Genomic DNA, 21,136 nt, shown 5'->3' with positions numbered 1-21,136 from the left:
GCCTCCTGTCAGGACTCAAGTGATGGAGATGGAGGAGGAGGCGGTCGACCTGCGCCCTCAGGTGCTGGAGGTGCGGCCTCCCCTCTCTGCAAACATACTGCTGGGCTTTGGATGAGTCACTGTTGAATAAGCCACACTACATTTAGTTTAAGCCATTGTACGACGCGATAAAAAAAAACACTAAAAATTAGAGATGCCGATAAATGCGTTAAAATGTAATATCGGAAATGATCGGTATCGGGTTTTTTTATCGGTATCGTTTTTTTTTGTTAAATCAACATAAAAAACAAGATACACTTACAATTAGTGCACCAACCCAAAAAACCTCCCTCCCCCATTTACACTCATTCACACAAAAGGGTTGTTTCTTTCTGTTATCAATATTCTGGTTCCTACATTATATGTCAATACTGATCAATACAGTCTGCAAGGGATACAGTCCGTAAGCACACATGATTGTGCATGCTGCTGGTCCACTAATAGTACTAACCTTTAACAGTTAATTTTACTCTTTTTCATTAATTACTAGTTTCAATGTAACTTTTTTTATATTGTTTTACTTTCTTTTTTATTCAAGAAAATGTTTTTACTTTATTTGTCTTATTTTATTTTATTAAAAAAAATTTAAAGTACCTTATCTTCACCATATCTGGTTGTCCAAATCAGGCATAATAATGTGTTAATTCCACGACTGTATATATCGGTATCTGTAATTAAAGAGTTTGACAATATCGGAATATAGGATATCGGCAAAAATCCATTATCGGACATCCCTACTAAAACTACACAGATTAAATCATCCCTTCGCTTTTATTGCGAAACGCCTTAGCGGAAGTTTCATGTCACCACGGACACCAGGTGGTAAACACAATTAACTTTAAGGCTGCAGTGACAACAACGGAATGGCTGCATTTTAAATATGTCGAACCGTGATCCATTCCCCTTTCCGAAACTAGAGAACGACTTCACTCTGGGCGGCTATAGACCACAACAGGTTAGTCGAGCTAAAAGTAAAGTATGAGACTTCCAGTTAAGGTTTTTTTTTTTTTTTGCCACCCACTTAGTCTCAATTATGAACACACTTGCTTGTGCTATTTTTGTGCTTAAGCCTGTCCAAAGATAATTATCTTATAACGGTATCGTCATGCTGGATATTGTATTTTATTTTGGTTAGGTGAAAACTCTTGAGTATGCAAATGAGGGGGATTCAGGGTTTTCCGTTCCAAAGAGGTCAGTCAAACTCGAGTCAGTTACCATGGTAATTACGCTGTGAACCTTACCTGCTCACTAGCAGCTTTTCTTGAACAAACCCCAGGTTTTTTTATGACTCGTCCCCCCTGATAAAACAAAAGCAAGCTGTCAGACATGATGACTTTGGATGACTTTGCAACTAGTAGATGTGAAACCAAAGTTATTGCCTTAAAAATAAATTAAAACTTGCAATTATTGTTGACAATATGTGGTATATCCTGTTTGCACACAACGTACACATTTTTTAACATTGATTTCAGATATTTAATCGATCTTGGTCATAATTTAAAAATATAAACATATTTTATTAAAAAGCAATTTTTTGGTATTTCATCATTATAAATATATGTGCACTATATCAATTACAATAAACAAAATGGCCTGCCAAAAAAAGGTAAAATTTAACATTTTTATTTCAAGAAGTATATCTTACATTTTAGTTAGTTTAATAAAGTCAAATACAAATAGGGCAACAAGAGAAATATCCAACACATCTCTTTTGTAAAGTAAATCTGTACACCCGATATGGGCATCGACATCAACAACATGATTTGCCTAAGTGGCTGGACAGGACAAATAAAGAAAGAAAAAAAGATTGTAGTACAATTTTCTGGTCCGACAGAAGCACCTGAATAGAAAAATATACATTACAAAAAGTAATTAGCCCCATATCATTTAACTGTATTACTTTTCTTTCTAAAAAAAAAAATATATATATATATATATATATATAGCCCATAAACACTTTTAGTTCCAGTTGGGTAAATAAAGACGACCTATTCTGTCCCCAGTTGCTATGGTGAATCGTAGAATCAGCGCTCCATTGATAATGGCTTTTTATTGTGACTCAACATACTTATGATTGATTGAACTAATTCAAATCAGCTGTTCTAGAACTTAAATGACTCTCCTATCCTAAGGTAACCCTTTCATGTAGCGAAAAAAGTTAACCAAAATATTATGAGTATTCTAATCTTTGTCAAGGCATGCAAGACATGTAATGAACCGTGATTAAGATTTGAGACAAACATGTGCAGCAATGTCATTAACAGTGAAAGTTTAATAATATTATTAACATAATATATTACAATTGGGTCATACACAAAAATAAATAAAAGTCCAAAATATAAATGTGTATATGGAACGGTTTGATTACCATCACATTTGTTTTCCGTTTTCCCCTTTACAGAAACAAACATACGACAAGCCTACTCACATAGCCCAACTGGAAGAACCCTGGGGGCGCCTCCATGATGCAGCAACATTGGCGAGCACCCGGCGAAGTGCAATGCACAATGAAGAGCACGGGGTGAGCTGCATGGAGCTACATTTTGAACTGGCTCATGTCTGGAACTAGACTGAACTTTCAAAATAAAAAAATACCAATGCTCTTCTGTCATCAGGTTCCACACGACAGCCTTGACTTGCAGCTCAAGTCCATCTTTGACCAACACAAAGACTTGTTTTGGAGAAAGAATCAGGTTTTATACCAAAGGGAGACGATCTGTGATGACAACAGGTGAGCCTGAGTTGTAAGTGGATGCTACAACTTTACAGTGAATGTTGATGGATTGTTCTGCCTTTGCAGGACCCATACAAATGTAGACAAGCATTCAAAAACAAATGACTGGTGTTAAAATGCTGTGAGAGCATGCGAGCGCCCACATCAATGCTCCATTTGCAGCTCCAGGTGAAGATCAGGTAGTGCTGCAGGATGTCGATCCATGATCTTCTTAGATTACAGTCAGGGTAGAAATTATCAGTCCAAAAAAGCTCTAATGAAAACTGGGCACCTTTTTATTCTCTCTGTCTGGCTGCCCACATTGAGTGTGTCCTTCAAACAGCTACCCCATCTCAAAGGAACCTTTAAAATAAATACACTCTTTCAAATAATTGCCATACTTGCCTCCAATTCTCTTACAACTATTTAAAGATGCATGACAAAAATACATTAAAGTTAGTGTCATTCATTAGTTTCTGGCTTTTCTTCGGAGGCACCGCCTGATAAAAGCCGCCTCGTCCCATTGGTTGGGGGGAAGCATGTGGGCGCCGTTATGGACACAAAGGATAGTCATCTGTTCAGCGTACTTGAGATTCTGCAGCAGCTGCGAGTCGACACATCACAATGTCACTTTCAGGACAACCAAGGGTCAACACTATACTGTAGTACAGTACAGAGTAATCAAATGCTCACTTTGGGTGTTATAAAGAAGTATTGGGATGTTCTCTCTTTGCAGGCGGTGCGAACGACGATGTCAAAGACTCTCCTCTCATTTACAGGATCCATTCCCTAGACAAACAACACAGCATCACAAGTCGTCAGAAACATATGACTGTTTTGATGCTTTAAATTTGGGTTATCAAGCGATTATTAATTAGGATCTGTAATTAATCTTTTTTAATCTTGCCTAAAACGTTAAGAAAAGCCCTTGACTCGAGATATTTTCATTTAAATTTGTTACATTATTAATAAGATAGGTATTTAATAAAAAAAAAGTAATTTCATGAAGCCATTTATTGTTTTTAACAGACTAGAACAAGTGCAGTGTGTTTTATTTACTAAAATAAAACATCAGATTCATATAAAATGTTGGAGTTAATACATCAAAAACAGTAAACACACTTTTCTGAGCAATAAGTATGGAATGTTGAAATCGTTGATTTTTCTCTGCTTCAGATAATTTTTAAATAAAATAAAACAACTGAGCCATCAATCACAGTGCTAGCATGTTACCAATATTGGTCTAAAACAACATATTTAACAAATAAACGTATATCTATATTTGTCAGAATTACATGTTAAACTTGTAAAACAGAACAGATTTTGGCTTTAATTGGCTTTCCTGAGTGTCAACCACATATGTCTTATACACATACATTATAATATGTCCTAAGCCTTATTTAACGACAGAACATGTACTTATGAGTTTTGGTTTCATTTCGTCCACCGGCAGACATGCATCTGGCAATTGGAACAACTTTCTCCTCTATGATAGTGTGCTTTGATTTTAAATATAATGTACAATGATATTACATTAATAATATGACTGTATTGATGTAAAAATGTGTTAAACAAGTATGCAGTCAGCTTAATGTGTGTTCAAAAACATCCAAAAGAGAAGTAATTTCTTGTCTCATAAATTGATGCACGTTACTCTCAAAAAAACAAACATTTATGCTAAGAACAAGACAACATTCAAACTTAGACAAACCATTAACACACTTCTGATACGGTGTTAAGTTATTTATGAATAGTTTACACATTTGTTAAGACAAGTCATCCTATCCCCACAATAAAAAGTTGCTAATATTACCGGCTAAGTCATGTGACAAAGTGAGACCTCTTTTTCACCATATTATCTTTGTGCCGCATGGCTGCAATGTTGTTGCTCTCAGTCAAACACAAGAAGAGGGCGAGACAACTCACAGCCATACAGAGAAAGTAACGTTAGAGACTGAAAATAATTACATTAACATGAAAAAAAAAAACAACGCATTAAATATGACTATCATTAATTAATCGTAATTAACACAACAATTTGAGACTTCTACTTTAAATAGCTTGCTAGTATAGTTGTTCAAGTGTGAAATCAATGCTGGCCCAGAGACAGTGTGAACGATTGATTCATTGATTAGGTGCGTCAAAGCAGAAATGTATTTGTGAGCGTGTATGAGCAGTTACCTGATTGATCTCGTCCACCACTCTGAAGGGGCAGCGGTTGAGTTCCTGAAGGGCCATGAGGTACAACATAGTGGAGACACTACGCTCTCCTCCACTCTGATGGGAGGCTGTCAGCTCATGCAGATTACTACTGTTGTGGAACTTGACTCGTATACAGATACCGTATTTGTCATATTCCTCCTGCAATCATTAATAAAAAGTTTTTAAAAATGGCTAAACTTTGGTGCCTGCGTAATTTCCGTGTATTTTGCGTAAATGTGGTGGGGACACAACCATTAACGCAATAATTTGACACCTCTACTCTATTACTGCATGGAGGTGGAATTACAGATGGAATCATGCATGCTCTAGTGTTACCTCATTCTCAAAGTGGAGATCCACCTCTCCTGCACACTGCATGGAGCAAAAGAAATCACTGAATTTGCTGTTAATCTGTTCCACAAGCTGCTTCAGAGGGTTGATCCAGCGTTCTTTAGCCTGTGAAAACACACACACACATTAAAGCACTGCATACAGTTCAGTCTTCTAATAGAGTGCTGTCAACCACTAACACCATGTATTATAGTGACCTGTGTTATACCTCTGATATGTTTTGTCTGAAAGCAGTTAAGGCAACATTCTTCTCGTTCAGCTCCTGTTCAAGCTGTTTAATTTCCTGTTCCCGCTTTTTGTACTCGTGAACAACCTTTAACACAAAAATAAACCAAAAGACCAGCACAAAACGTTATGAGTAATTAATGAGTATAAATAACTGAAGCATGCCATCAGCAATCTTCTTTGACTGTGAGTCTAGAATAATGTCATATCGTTATCGTTACATCTACTATTGTTGACAGTATTTTACTGTGAGAGAGTGGATGCTCGCAGTAAAAAATTATCTGTTCTGTGACGCTGGTTGACCTCATTTGAAAACTTTTTACGGAGTGATTTGGATATTAATAAGGAGCCTGTCTGTAGGCAGAACCACACAAATACCACGAAAACAAAAACAATTAGCTGAATTTCAGGGGATCTTACAGTTTTACTGAGCCCCGTAAAGCATTCAGCTCTGGACCGTTCTTCATTCAACATGGCGTCCAACTCGTCCAGCATGTCAGGTAGCTTACTGAAAGCCTGTATCAACAAAAAGAAGTACCGGTAACACTTAAATGGATTCACATGACCAGCACAATTTTTCACAGAAATGGTCAAACTAAATAATGACCACTGACAGTTTTCAGGTGTTGGGGCAACGCTTCATCAGGCTTCATTGTACAAATTGATTTTGCTCTCTTGAGCAAGCCTTTGCATTGTTCTGTGAGCAGGACCTTCCTCTCCTCCAGGCAGCTGTATTTTTGCTACAAACACAAGGATAAAAGTGAGAGGATGATGAGTACTCAAGTAGCATGAATGCCATCCTGCTGCTTATCAAAACAGAGTTAAAATATTTACATCAGTGCCTTTAAGTCCACTGGCGCCTTCTCTACAATCGTTCTCCAGCTTAGTCTTCTCTGCGAAGAGCCCCACACTCTCCAAAGCCAAGTATACCTTATCCATTGTAAGCTTGGCTCTCAGCTGGAGGACGGCAAGCACATGATAAACACTTGGGTCAAAAAACTTTTCTGACACTGACAGTGAACTATGGCCGCACAATTAATCAGATTTTAATCACAATCTCGGTTTTAGCTGGTACGATTTAAACGAAGGTAATCATTTAAAAAGTACGCTCTGCTGCATATCAAATCAAGCATTTTCACAGTCATGGGAGCAGGAAAGCAGGCTTATCTTGATGCCCTGTGAAGCGCCTTTCGCTCACGCCAGAGGTCATTGTGTATGGGCAAAGCTCCATTACCGCACCAACTACCTCGCCCGACAGCATGAACTGAATTTTACCGAGCTTTGCAGCTGGTTGCCCCATTTCATTTCAGTGGGGTTCTCAGCGTGCGTTATTAAATGATAACGGGTGTGGATGCCTGCACAGCTGCTTGCCTTCTTGGAGTCACGCTAGCAGGACTAACAGCTAGACAAAGCGCCAAGTAGAGTCTTGAAACACTTTTCCGTCGAGTGTGAGACGTGCTTCATCCATCCATTTTCTACCGCTTGTCTCTCTCAGGATCACAGAAGTGGCTGGAGCTTATCCCAGCTGCATTCGGGCGAAAGGCGCGGTACACCTTGGACAAGTCGCCACCTCATCGCATGGCCAACACAGATAGACAGACAACATTCACACACTACGGCCAATTTAGTGTTGCCTCCCGAGTGTAAGTCATGCATTCCTGCATCTACACGTGTGTATGAATCCAGAGAACATGCAAATGTATTGCACATTGAAGGACTTTTTCACGCAAGTACAATCGCTACACTGTGTAACGCTGCATTTTTGTTCTAAGGGCCCCATTTCCAGAAAGCTAAAAACCATGGGGGCCAAACTTCTTCATTCACTATTATACTTATTTTGAAAACCAGAATCATTTGTAGTGCTCATTTGGTTTTGGTCTATTTCTTTTGTCAGAGTTACACATTTCAGAAAAAATTGCGCCGTTGTGCAAATAACTGTATAAAGCCATGTCCACACGAACACGGATACTTAATAAATGCATACTTATCTCTGCGTATAGGCCTCATGTCCACACAAACGCATATGTGTCCTTAACGCACACACTTGCAAAGAATGGCCAAAGTGAAGAGGTTTCAAAAATCCCTGCTCAGCATATGCATGTACACGGCTCACACAGATATTTGTACTCATCTGATGATTGTGCACAGTCAATTCCAGTAGGGTTAACAAAACTGCCTTGCTGGCTTTAAACTCAAGAAGAGTTATTGTATGTTTGAACTTAAACATTGTACTATTTTCACTCTACATTGATGAAAAGACGCATCAAAATGGGCTTTGAAAGACGCTGAGACACTCCCGTCAGCTCCAATGACCGCCAGCTGTTTTGAATACAATCGCTGTCGGATCAGCAACTAATGGGACAACTTTGACAACCATGACATTTTGCTTTTTTGTCATAAGAAAGGTGCAACATTATTTCATGTTTTTCCATCCCTTTTTAAGGACAGATCACAGAGTTAACTTATGTGTTGGTTCCTATTGTGTAAATGTAGCCGGGCACGCCCGAGTGACTAAAAAAACAAAAACATGATGTATCCTACCTCCTTGTTAGTGTGTACTGATGTTAAAGACAATAAACACTTTATTTCACATGTAATATATATAGATGATTAAATGTGTTATAATTTCACAAGAGTTTTCCAGCGGAACACACACTTCCTTTCGCTTTAGGCACTCAACATTCAAGAGGTTTCCTTGGCTCCTTGTTAGTGTGTGTAATATATCACCATGATGCTGATTAAACATGTTATAGTTCCACGAGTGTTGCGTTTCAGCAGCACAGGCACATCTGCGCAATTCAGACACTTTTTAAAAGATTCATACAGTTCCCGGGGCTCTGTAAGTGCAGGCTGGTTAAAAAGATAATGTACTTGCCATTGTATGTCTGGTATATCAAAATAAACATAATGACAGGGGTGTAATGCTATCAAGTCGGCGTCTGCTGCTTTTCCAGGCTTCTGATTGGACAAAATGTGCATGACAGCAGGTGTATGCATTTGCGTGTAGACAGAGACAGTTTAGAAACAACAGCTCTGTGAATGGAGATTGTTTTGAAACTATCCGTGTTCGTGTGGACATGGCCTACATGTCCACGACAATGGATGCTGGTCTTTAGGAGGTGAAACATTTCAATGTAAAGACCGGCCACTGTGTTTACTGTGGTCAAAGTTCCTCTATACAAGAGGAATGTGCTAGTGATTTTATGAATTTGCTGCAAAAATATTAGTCTCTAACAAGCTTTCATCTGAACTTTTGAGCCAGAGTGAAGTAATTCCCGGGCCAGATTTGGCCCCCGAAACACCAGTTGAATAGCCCCGCTCTAGGACATGTGGTTGCAACCCAGCAATAAAATGCTTCTGTTCACCGTGGCTGATCTGTAAATAGCTGTAGACAGGAAGTTGGACATAAACAAATAACTGGACACTTTACCTTCATTTGTGCCATTAAACCAGCAACTACAGATGTCTTTCGGGAATTGGCAGCAGCAATTTTCTCCTTAGTTTCCTCCTGAATCTTCTTCAGATCAATTCCACCTTGCTCCATCTGCCTAAGTCTAACAACACATGGAAATAGTCTGTCAGACAAGTCCTCACATACAGTATCTGCTAGAATCTTCATTTATATATAATCACAAAGTCTGCATAATGGGTTCAATAACACCTGTCCTGTTTGGTGTTGATTTTCTGCTGTAGTTGTCTCTTTTTGCCATTTAATTCCAAGAGTTCCTTCTTTTCGGATAACAGCTCGTTGTCACGGCGATCCAGTGACGACGATTCTTTCTGCATCGTCTTTAAAATCTCATCAATGTCTCTTAATCTTGACTGGATGACCTGCATGCAGGGAGGATAAACAACACATTGTTTTATAAGAAACCTACCTATGATGTTTAATGCCATATGGGGGACAACACAAAATCAATTTGGAAAAAAAAAAAAAAGTCAGGCCATTCCAACTGCAGCTCACTTTTATCTGCTGCTCCACCTGCTGTTTCCCTTCAGCATCCACAGTGATGTTAAGATACTGGGAGGGATATATTGGTGTGTTACTTGTGTTTATCTTCTTGGAGTAGAAGGACCTCTTTATTGTGTACCTCTCATCTGTTGTGTACAACACCTTAAGGTAGGGCTCCTCAATCACCTGTAAAATGTCAAAATAGCACAGTAATTACTGGCTTTCATCTGCTGCTACATTTATTTTTGGGGAATGACAAGCATACCGTTTTAATCATGGCTTTGGTCTGCTCATTGCCCACAGGTACATCATGCACTTTATACTGATGGCACAGGTAACTCATCACCTCATCGGGGGCGTCGAACATCTCTCTAAGAAAGGTGAAGAAACCGAAACGCCTGCAAAGATAATGAAAAATTGTTAGTAAGGCAAGGCAGTAAGACACAAAAAATTATTACAGATAATGTTAAATCTCTTACCTCAAAGACTCAATATTCCGTGATGGAGGACGTCCCGAACACGACTCCGGAGGAGCAAAAATAGAATTGACCCTCAAGTTCAATTTGTCACGGACCTGGGGGCAGGAATATTCAGTTAAAATTCGGTACTCTCTTCCCATTCAGTTTGCTTATAATTAGTGGTGGCATATGATTACATTTTTTCATCAGATTAATCACACCTTTGTATTATTAATGATTAATCACAGGTTATTACTTGCTTGCTAAATTTAAATGAACATGAAAAAATATACCAATATTTAGACACAAATGGAACTTAATCATCAACATGTCATAAAGGATTTTTATTTTATTTTATCTTAATGTTTTACTTGAATGCACATCATGTACTTGCTCAAACCTTGGTACCAGTTTTATCTTACACCCAGTCAGTGTTTATTTTGAAGTGACATTTGCCACTGAGCACACCAGTCAGTCTCCTCACTCAACTTTGCACTGCCTTGATCAATGACCATAGAACAACCTGCACAGCCTTTTAGGTAACCACCCGTGGTTCAGGAAAGGAATTGTTAAAGCTCAAACTAAATTGCTTGATTAATCTGCGTATATATACTTGATTGATGTGATATTATTTTGTGATTAATCATTTTTGACAGACCTACTTTTAATTAATTACCATAGCTCCCATAATCTAAACCATTCTCACCTCCATCATGAATTTTTCCATGTCATCTTTCCTCTGGAAGACAAATGCCCGCAAGTCATTAAAGGAGATGTGGGTCTCCACATACTTCGCAAAGCGATGATCTCTCATGTTGATCTGAAAAAGCAAAAATAAATAACAAAAAAATATTAATATGAATATATTGTATAGAGTACAATACATATGCCATGAAATGGTGAATTGTGTACTATTACACCACTAAGGATCCTCATCTCAGCAACATATCAAGACTAAATGCACGCACAGAAAAACTGTGGGGTATTCTAAGTAGAGGTTCAACAAACACGGTGTTTAAACTTACAGTCTGAGTTGTTCGACCCTAAGATGGGAAACTCTAAATGTTAAGGTGCAGAACAGCCGATCTGAATCAGTTCAATCAATCCTGAGTATGTTGACCACAATATAAAACCACGATCAATAAAGCGCTGATTATACAATTAACCATTGCAACTATGGACAGAAAAGGCCATCTATCTTTACCCAGATGGAACTGAAAGTGTTAATGCATGTTTATGGTGAAAAATAATTTCTTTAAAAAGTCCATCCATCCATTTTCAACCGCTTGTCCCTTCATATAGTAAAATAATCCATCCATCCATCCATTTTCTACCGCTTATTCCCTTTGGCGTCGCGGGGGGCGCTGGAGCCTATCTCAGCTACAATCGGGCGGAAGGCGGGGTACACCCTGGACAAGTTGCCACCTCATCGCAGGGCCAACACAGATAGACAACATTCACACTCACATCCACACACTAGGGCCAATTTTTTAGTGTTGCCAATCAACTTATCCCCAGGTGCATGTCTTTGGAAGTGGAAGGAAGCCGGAGTACCCGGAGGGAACCCACGCAGTCACGGGGAGGACATGCAAACTCCACACAGAAAGATCCCGAGCCCGGGATTGAACCCAAGACTACTCAGGACCTTCGTATTGTGAGGCAGATGCACTAACCCCTCTGCCACCGTGAAGCCCGTAAAATAATATTGGACTGAATTGACACACAAATACTACCAGTCAATGCATGAATTTGAATGCAAATCTTAGTTGATTTAAAGTGTATTCATGTTTCTTTTTAACATGTTAAAAAAAATGGAGGATTAATATGGAATAAAATCTAAACTGATTCCATCAGATCATTACAAGATTATTTTCTGTCTTTGATAATCTGGTTTTGGAGATGTTTACACCATTGATAATCTGTTCCTGAAGATTGTCGACATTGCTTCGAGTCTCATTTACATTGTTTTGTAGACTTCTTATTACGGTAACACTTTTAAGTCCAGTTCCACCTCTTTTACCGCTTCTTGTCATGCTCATGGTTGCTCAGCAGCGAAGTGAAACTGTTGATGTTGTTAGTGTCTGCATTTTTTTTCACATACCACATACAGCCAGAGCTGTGTCAGCCTTTCTTGTAGATCGCTTGTGAGGTCAGAAGTGTTTAAAATATGTCCAACTGTTTCCCTTTTGTTGTTTAGCTTTGGGTTGCTAGGCAACAGCTTTGAGCTAGTATTTAGCTAGTTGGCCCCCGGCTTTTTGGCACTTTCGTTTCACTTACTTTAAGTGAATCTGTGCCTCCCGCCGGGCACAGTTAAAGTTGAATAGGTTGGCAAGCCGTTCTGTAGCTGTGATCACAATCAGTAGTCTACATCAACAATATGACTTTCCTGAGTGGCTGGAGAGGACAGATTTTAATAAAAACAGTATAAAAAATATTCATGAATAACTTTTATTTTAAGCATTTACTAGTTACAAAGTAAACACTTCATGTCTGACAACTTGCCTCATGTTTATCAGGAGGGAGAAGACTTGAAACTATTCAGGGTTTGTTTAAGAAAATCTTTGGTAACTGAGTTTGGCTTACCTCGTTTGGATAGGAAAACTCTTAATTTCCCTTATCTCAGAGTTTACATAGTCAGAATTTTTACTGAACCTGCTTCCTGCAATACCCCCCAGGTCGCAATGGGAAGACACATACATCTTGCATGTCTCAAGGATTGGCAATTATTGTCAGCAATAAGAACACCAGACCCCATGTGTGTACTAGACCACCGATCAGTGCCAGGACTGTCCGATATAAAGCAATACAAACTGAAATGTGCATATTCCTGTATACAACTGCAGCAGCATGACTATTACATTGACGCCATCTGCAGCATCAGACTCACCACAAGCATAATGGGCTCATGAACATTTCCACTGAATAGACTTCTGTTCTGTCTGAACCACTGCAGAGCCTTGTACGTGTCGTTGTGGCGTCCACGCAGCTTCTCCTCTTTGGCGTTCATCATGTTGTTCAAGTCACTTAGCTTTCTTTCCAACACTGTCAATTACAGCAATATCACATGAAACACAATTGACACTGTAAACATGTGCTCTGATGATTTAAATGTGGCCAAAAAGAATGTACTTTTCAACTCCGCAAATAGGTTGTCCTTCTCCCTACGAAGTTGGGCTTTTTCTCCTTCAATCCTTGCCTTCTCAACCTGGATATGCCTTAGCTCAGTGTTGACTGCATTTATCCTTGGACTGAGGTCAGGTTGGTCGGCGACTTTGGCGAGCTCGGCTTTCAAGTCCTCTATGGTTAATTTGGCATTGCTGATGCGCTTCCGCTGATCTTCTTCTTCTGTCTGCTTCATTTTAAATGTTTGTTTTATGTGTTCGATCTGTGGATAGGCAGAGTGACGTGATTGGTTCATAGCAACAATGAATGAAAAGTGTTAAAGCATACAATTTATTTTGTGTAATTTCTAGGGAAAGCATGTTTTTCTTCTAAATATTTGTGATAAAAAATACAAATGAACAATGACAAAAATATGACACGGAACTGAAAAATACATGCTCGTCTCGATTACTGTATTATTTTTGGTCTCCCTATGTGTAGCATTAAAAGCCTCCAGTTGGTACAAAATGTGGCAGCGAGACTTTTGACAAGGACAAGAAAGTTTGATCATATTATGTCATAGTAGCTCACCTGCACTGGCTTCCTGTGCACTTAAGATGCGACTTTAAGGTTTTGCTACTTACGTATAGAATACGAAACGGTCCAGCTCCATCCTATATTGCTGATTGTATCGTAGCATACAGTATGTCCCGGCCAGCAATCTGCATTCTAAGAACTCCGGCTTGTTAGTAATTCCCAGAACTCAAAAAAAAGTATGCAAGCCATAGAGCGTTTTCTATTCGGTCTCCAGTACTCTGGAATGCCCTACCGGTAACCGTTAGAGATGCCATCTCAATAAAAGCATTTAAATCCCATCTTAAAACTCATTTATTTATTCTAGCCTTTAAAATAGACCCCTTTTTAAGACTAGTTGATCTATCTCTCTTTTTTCGGCTCTGCCCCTATCTGCAGTCCCTTCCAAAACCAAAAATATTAAATATACGTGTTAAATAAAAACTCTGCCTTTTATTGAGTACCTAGGTCTACTACACGACTGTATCTTAATGTTGGTTAATGATGGTGGTACTTGGAGAGCCAAGTTTTCTCTGAGGTGGTACTTAGTGAAAAAAGTTGGGAAAACCACTGATCTTGATAGATGCAGCGGCGTTATACTGTTTTTATTTTATTTTGTTTTTTTACCTTTTACACTTATTTTACCACCATGGAGTGTGTGCTTTTGTGTCATAACAAATGTTATAAAATCAATCAATCAAAATGTTTTATGTATATAATGTCTCAAAGAGCTTTACAAACTCACGACATACCTCTGATCCAAACCTACAAATGTTCGATAATTAAAGGGGCTGTTTGCAACTTGCTCACAATTAAATTTTTTACAGCAAAAATTATAAGAAACCCATCAATGGCTAGCTTGTGTTACCATTAGTGGTTTAAAAGAACACATTTGTGTTAAAAAGGTCTATATTTTTTATAATCACTAAGTTTGTGTAGTAAAAAAATGTTACCGTCCCGAATAAAATCATTGGTGTTAACGGCGGTCACTCAGCCTGTCAATCATCAATACGTATGCACAGAGAATGCGTACACACATACCAAAGCAGTCCAAGAGAAGCAACGAACAATTTGCAGTCATGTTGTTGATATGATATTATGATAAAACATAAATTCAGTGATAGGCTTGTCAGCGAACACAAACTCTCCAATCGCTGATTTACTCGATGTCCACCCAGTCACTTAAATGTTTTGCAATTACATTACACATACCTTTCAAGAAAAAGGTTTTTAATCCCAATAGGATTTTTTTTCTGGTTTAGGGTTGGACACCACGAGGGCAGAGAAAGAGAGGAAGACCAAAGGGTACATGGAGAAGAACAGTAGACCACAAAATGAAACTAATCAACCAGACACAGAACAGCCCAAGGAGATTTGCCCAGAACAGAAGAAACTGGCGTTCAGCTGTGGATGCACTATACACTGCAAAGTGTGAAGAGGATTAAGAAAGTAAGTAAGAGTGTCCACCTCACTGTGCGTCACAACATAGCCTGTTGCAAAACTGTGTGCAAACACATGCCAAAATGCATGAACATTACAATTTGACGCTTTGGCATTGTTTAACAAGAGTATCCAACTTTGTGAAATTTGTATATCATAAAAAGACAAAATTCATCATAGGTCTCTATTAAAAATAGGAGTCGTCTTACATTCAAGTCAATTATGGTATAGGATTTGTATCTCACCTCTTTGTGGATTCGATCCAACTGATCCTGTTTCTGTTTACAACTCAGGGAGGCGTCTTTGATTGCAGAACTCTGAAAAATAAATTTAATATAGTCAATCTAGAAAAAGCAACCACAGCTGACTTGGTTGCGCATCATAACGCCTACAATTACATGACGTGTGCACAATCTTAAAAATCAGCACAGTTATCTAACCCAGGAACATATTGTTAAACACCTGTGCATGTTCTAGGGCCCACACACACGTCTTCGGCTGCACAAAATGAAACAAAAACTCTTAACGTAATCTAACTTAATGTCACTAATTTCTAATGACAACCCTAATGTTATAATTAAAAAAAAATCTCTACTTTAGCCAGAGTTTTTAACAGCTCAATTTTAGGGACAAAAAACTAAATGTGTATGGGGAGAAGAATTTCAGACAAAAAATATGGCATTGCTGTAGTAGTTGAAAAAAGATACAGTAATCGCTTGTGTATCGCGTTTAATTGGTCCCAACTAATTTCTTAAATATAAATTGCATATTTTCAAGAGTATTAAAAACGTGTTACCTTCTAAACATGTTTTTCAATATCTCAAGGGCCTTCGAGACATGAAATAACACCCTTTAGTCACCTTACACTCTTTTAATCCAATAAGGTAATTTTGCCTAAGGCTTAGCCAATCAGTCTCTTTCAGTGGCCAATACTAGTGTAGTACTGATATTTTTTAGTTCATTTAGCAATGTACATGCTTGAAAATTATTAATTTGGGGAAAAATAAGATAGAATATGCTTTATAAAAGAAAATAAATTAAGCCGCAATATTTGAAGCACGATGTAGCGAGTGACGAATATACTGTTATTTGCAAACATTTAAGTGTTCTGTCGTGCACATTAATGAACTTTGATACAGAAGAGTGCCAACCTTTTCCTTCATTTGTGTTTCAGTGGGCTTCAGCTGCTCTTCAATGGACTGGAGCTTTGTCAACATGGGCACTTGGGCCTGTTTCAGGGCGGTGAGCTGCTTTTTAACCTGGTCTCGTTCCTTCTTCACATCTTCAAGATCCTTGCGGGTGGTTTCATACTCCTACAAGCAGAGGGAACACTACAGTCATAAGGATTTTATTCTCTGATGGGCACCAAATTAATTTCAGCCACTTACCACCCACGGTTTCTTTTTCTCAAGCAACTCAATCACATCCAGATGCCTCTTCTTTTCATAATAACGGTTTACATCGTGTTTATTTCGCTCGTTTCTCTGCTTTGACTTCTCCAAATAACTGTTCCTCTCCTTAATAACATTCTAAATTTAAAAAAAAAGAAGACAGTCATTCATAATAGCAAAAGTAACACGTTTACATGGTATTACAGTATATGGTTATGGATTATTTTGACAAAACATTTTTTCATAATTAACAGCTCCATGTTCACCTCTAGTTCTCGTTCTTTTGTGCGAAAGTTTTTGAGCTCGCAGTGATATTCGTACATCTCCGGTGGACCCACAGACTTCTCAGTTGCCTCCAGCAACTCAATCTTAGACATTTTGGCAAATTCGCCAACTTTTTCCTTGTGCAGAAAAAACCCCAACACAATTTCAGGAGGACTTACACAAATATTGTCGTAAATGCTCAATGTGGCTATGACAGAAGCTTACCTGTGGCAAGAACTGGCAAAGGTTGCTGACTTGAATACGTAGAGCCTTGACCGCTTCTTCAACAGATTTCTGGTTAGAATGTTTTCCATTCAGCGTCCACACGGATTGATTGTTTTCCATGATGATCTCTCGATTAATCACTACATTTCCATCACTCCTAAAACTGAATGAACAAGGCGTTAATGTGGTCACCAATACGACTGTTGTTACTCACAGATCATAATTAAACAATTGATTTGTCACAGCATAACACTTGTAAACTGCTAAACACAACTTACAGTTCAATTTCAATAGATCCTTTATTGCATCCATGTTTCACATAACTGCCAACCTACGGCAAAAAGGTCAACAGTGACCATGCAACTGGTCAATATTGATGGTGAAACAGTAGTGTCTTTTTACCTTTTCTCCTCTACTCAGGACAGAAGTCTTGCCTGCTAGGCCCAGACAGATGGCACACACAATGCTGGACTTGCCTGTTCCATTAGCCCCAACAATCATATTCAGGTTTGGTCCAGGACGAACCACAGCGTAGTCGTATGTCCTGTCAGAGCATAAAGTTATATATAAGACCATATTAATACATGTGATGTACTCAATGGTGTTTCTTAGGAGCAAAATATACATCTTGACTCACAAGCAACGATCGTATACATTTAAGATACATCTTCATCTATTGGCAATTAGATCAGATCCAATTTACATCCTGATCACAATGCATCACGTCTTGTTCATGCTGATAATGTCGCCATTTCAAGTGAGTTGAATGGTTAGTTGTACTATCAGTGTGTTTGACAGCAGTGTGGTACATCTTGCAAATAGTGTTAGCTCGATCTAAATGCCTGTTTCTCTTGTACTACCCATAGAAATGTCCAACCTTAGATTTTAAGTGCTGAGGTAAATGTTTAAAAGCCCATCCATGCTTGCTTTGTTGTTGTTGTTACGTATAGGGATGTCCCGATCCGATATTGATATCAGAAATCAGTCCGATATTAGCCAAAAAAGTGAATATCGGATTTTATCGGACTGAATCTAAAAACTCCGATATAAGCGCTCCGATATAAGCTGTCCATTTACCGCTGCAGCACGTCTATAATAGGTGACTCTGGTTTGATCACACTCCAACACAGTAGGTGGCGGCAATGCCCCTTAATTAACGTTGGTGCCGGCCGCGGAAGAAGAGCGTCTTTGATCCAGCATGCACAGCCCACGTGATCACAACAACGACAACGCGTATGCTTGCAGCAAAGTGTAGTGATGTCGGCTGTGTGGAAGTATTTGAACATAAACTCGGACAAAGACGTTGCCGCTAAATGCAACATTTGTCAGGCGCAAGTGTCCCGTGGAGGGACAGAACCGGGAAGGTTCAATACAAGCAACCTCATCGCACATTTGAAAAAACACCACAAAAAAGAACATGAGGATTTTCGCGAGAGCAGCAAGGCGAAGCAACAAACCTCTGGCTCGCTTCAGCAACCCACGCTGGCCGAAAGCTTTGCAAGACGTGACAAACTACCACGGGACAGCAAAAAGGCAATGGCCATAACAGAAAAGATAGCCCAGTTTATTGTGGTTGATGACCAGCCCCTGTCTGTGGTGAGTAATGTCGGGTTTAAACGCTTAATGGAGCACCTCAAACCTCGCTACATTATTCCTAGCCGCCACTACATTGTAGACAAAACTATACTATCCAACATATGCTGACAGTAAAAAAATAACTGAAGTGAACTTGAATTGTTTGCACTTTAAAACGTTTTTTTTTTTTTTTTATTGGATTTATTTAGGTTATTTTTCTAATTTAGTCTTCTAATTTATTTTTAATTTATTCTATTCAATTGTATAATTATGTTGGTATTAGTGGTTATTTTGCACTTTAAATATAACATTTTGTTTTTATTGGATTTGTTGAGGTAACACTCTTATGTTGAAGGTTAAAATGTATGTAACCAATTGGTTAATAATAAATGGGTCAGTTTTTCCTATACCTACTCTTGCTGACTATTGTTTACTGTTTTAACACTACAACATCAGTAACAGTAACATCACTTTATCAAGCCTTTTCTAACATTCCACACAACAAAATAAGGAATAAATATATGTATGATTCGTGCCCATATCGTATCTTATTGATATCGGTATCGGCCAATACTCAAGGCGACAATATCGGTATCGTATCCGAAGTGAAAAAGTTGTATCGGGACATCCCTAGTTACGTATGCGGGCCTACCCACAATTCTTGCCGTGTCGACTAAAAATAATTTAAAAACACACTTAATTTTTTTGTTAAAATACACCAAAATTGAATGTATTTGATACATTCCCCATAAACCACAGCGATTTAAAGCTGCTCTAGTAACGCGGTCGCATAGTCTGCGGTTCGATCAAAAACTGGTTAATCTTCCCATCTCTGGTGTTTTCATTCGCACGGATAAAAAAAAAAAGATCCTGTCAATCCCAGACTCTAGACTAAGCATTAGAGGGGACTAGGGCTGCAACAACTAATCGATTAAAATCGATTATAAAAATAGTTGGCGATTAATTTAGTCATCGATTCGTTGGATCTATGCTATGCGCAGAGGCAATTTTTTATTTTTATTTTTTTATAAACCTTTATTTATAAACTGCAACATGTACAAACAGCTGAGAAACAATAATCAAAATAAGTATGGTTCCAGTATGCTGTTTTTTTCCCCCAATAAAATACTGGAAAGCATAGAAATGTAGTTTGTCTCTTTTATCCGATTATTAATCAAAGTAATAATCGACAGATTAATCCATCCATCCCATCCATTTCCTACCGCTTATTCCCTTTGGGGTCGCGGGGGGCGCTGGAGCCTATCTCAGCTACAATCGGACAGATTAATCGATTATCAAATTAATCGTTAGTTGCAGCTCTAGAGGGGACATAGCCTTCTCTGTGGCTGCCCCCAAATTATGGAACAATCCGCCGCCGCACATTAGGTCTGCACAAATACTAGAACTAAATAAAAATTTGCTAAAAACACATCTATTTTCACTAGCATTCTGCAAATAGCACTATGGTTTTACCTCAACAGTTTTAACAAACATTTGCTGGCATCCTATTATGGTTTATTGTATTATTCACTGTTTTGATGGTTTTATTGTCTCATGTGCCAAGTGCAACACTTTGGTTGTTTAAATGTGCTATATAAATAAAGTTTGACTTGACTTAAAAATATATATTCCGTTTTAGATGCGCTTGTGAGTTTGTTTTTTTTAAATAATGGATTCTCTTTAAAAGCCTTTGTGGATGTTGCAAAGCTGAAGTAAATTACACCTTTGCTTTTCTTTGAAGATATCAAGCATCGCTGGACTTGTTGTTGATTGTCATGTCATGTACGGTGTACTTTGTGGACGCCATCTGCTGCTCCACATGCTGTAAGTCTTTGCTGTCGTCCAGCATTCTGTTTTTGTTTACTTTCACTATGTAAAGCGCTTTGAGTCACCAGAGAAAAAGCGCTATATAAATATAATTCACTTCACTACTGTATAAAGTGCACAAATGGTAAGCAATTGTCTCGTCACACGATAGTTTACGTTTATGAAGTGCGCATGCGCATTTCAACTGCACCTCGTTAGCTAGTCACCGGAGGGCTAACAAGTAATGTTTGTTACCGTGGATAAAGGCATTTTTAACCAGCACAAGCTAATGTACTGTGATGTTTCTGCGAGCAGAATAGTTGACTTCCCAAATGTTTATAAAAGTGACAGCACTTATCTTTCACTTTCAAGTTTAACAGTTTGTTAACAGCAACTTACAGGAAGTTTTTCATGGCGATGCGAAGTATCGCGCCCTCAACAAAACAGCCGTCTGGTCCGGCGTCACTTGTCTGGCTGCCTGAACTGACCAGGGTTTGTGAGGTTTTCCGAGCATGGCTCAGTCTCTGTTTTGTCCTCATATCTGTCATTGTGTTGATGGCGGGAACCAGACGACCACAACACCCAGACCCTCATGCGCTTTCCTCCTTTCGTCCCAGCCCGCTCAGCTAGTCGCAGCTGAAAGGTGATTGGCCCGTTTGAGTCACGTGTATACACAAACTGGCGTCATTTCAAGACTCGCGTATGGTATCGCGATACTTTGCCTCCTATGAATTTAGGAGTATGCAAATTCATTAACTCTTCGAAATAGTTAGTGACCTTTATTAAACCAGGAAATAGACCAGTTAGGATTTATAATAAA

At 38.7% G+C, this 21,136-nt stretch overlaps 2 protein-coding genes across 4 annotated transcripts; one reads left to right on the top strand and one right to left on the bottom strand.

The window, feature by feature from the left end:
• Positions 1-827: 827 nt before the first annotated feature.
• cfap276 (cilia and flagella associated protein 276) lies at positions 828-7,459 on the top strand. 3 transcript variants are annotated; one of them, XM_061987339.1, is made up of 4 exons: positions 828-994; positions 2,441-2,560; positions 2,655-2,770; positions 7,026-7,459. In XM_061987339.1, the coding sequence occupies exons 1-4, from the start codon at positions 920-922 to the stop codon at positions 7,123-7,125; spliced, it is 411 nt and encodes a 136-aa protein (XP_061843323.1). In that variant the 5' UTR covers positions 828-919; the 3' UTR covers positions 7,126-7,459. The 3 variants fall into 3 exon arrangements, with proteins under 3 accessions (XP_061843323.1, XP_061843338.1, XP_061843331.1); XM_061987354.1 differs by lacking the exon at positions 7,026-7,459 and adding an exon at positions 4,962-5,151; XM_061987347.1 differs by lacking the exon at positions 7,026-7,459 and adding an exon at positions 2,840-3,144.
• On the bottom strand, positions 3,192-20,959 carry smc5 (structural maintenance of chromosomes 5). Its single transcript, XM_061987266.2, has 24 exons — positions 20,716-20,959; positions 17,338-17,479; positions 17,214-17,266; positions 16,936-17,098; positions 16,713-16,847; positions 16,444-16,584; positions 16,207-16,368; positions 15,301-15,372; positions 13,070-13,325; positions 12,828-12,982; positions 10,647-10,760; positions 9,962-10,056; positions 9,748-9,880; positions 9,495-9,668; positions 9,192-9,361; positions 8,961-9,084; positions 6,365-6,487; positions 6,145-6,270; positions 5,951-6,046; positions 5,514-5,618; positions 5,291-5,410; positions 4,934-5,113; positions 3,446-3,541; positions 3,192-3,356 (listed from the first exon to the last, which is right to left on the bottom strand). Exons 1-24 carry the CDS (start codon positions 20,862-20,864, stop codon positions 3,222-3,224), a joined length of 3,219 nt encoding a protein of 1,072 aa, XP_061843250.1. The 5' UTR covers positions 20,865-20,959; the 3' UTR covers positions 3,192-3,221.
• Positions 20,960-21,136: the final 177 nt, after the last annotated feature.

Source organism: Nerophis lumbriciformis, linkage group LG01, assembly GCF_033978685.3.
Source record: "Nerophis lumbriciformis linkage group LG01, RoL_Nlum_v2.1, whole genome shotgun sequence".
NCBI lineage: Eukaryota > Metazoa > Chordata > Actinopteri > Syngnathiformes > Syngnathidae > Nerophis > Nerophis lumbriciformis.
This window is presented reverse-complemented; position numbering and strand designations above follow the sequence as displayed.

Excerpts from the sequence above, each read along its gene's own strand:
- cfap276 (XM_061987339.1), top strand. The coding sequence starts at position 920 with ATGTCGAACCGTGATCCATTCCCCTTTCCGAAACTAGAGAACGACTTC. Across the intron at positions 995-2,440 it reads GCGGCTATAGACCACAACAG|AAACAAACATACGACAAGCC; the intron begins GTTAGTCGAGCT and ends TCCCCTTTACAG. Across the intron at positions 2,771-7,025 it reads ACGATCTGTGATGACAACAG|GATCACAGAAGTGGCTGGAG; the intron begins GTGAGCCTGAGT and ends TGTCTCTCTCAG.
- smc5 (XM_061987266.2), bottom strand. The coding sequence starts at position 20,864 with ATGACAGATATGAGGACAAAACAGAGACTGAGCCATGCTCGGAAAACC. Across the intron at positions 16,369-16,443 it reads AGAAAAAGAAACCGTGGGTG|GAGTATGAAACCACCCGCAA; the intron begins GTAAGTGGCTGA and ends CTCTGCTTGTAG. Across the intron at positions 5,114-5,290 it reads ATCTCCACTTTGAGAATGAG|GAGGAATATGACAAATACGG; the intron begins GTAACACTAGAG and ends TAATGATTGCAG.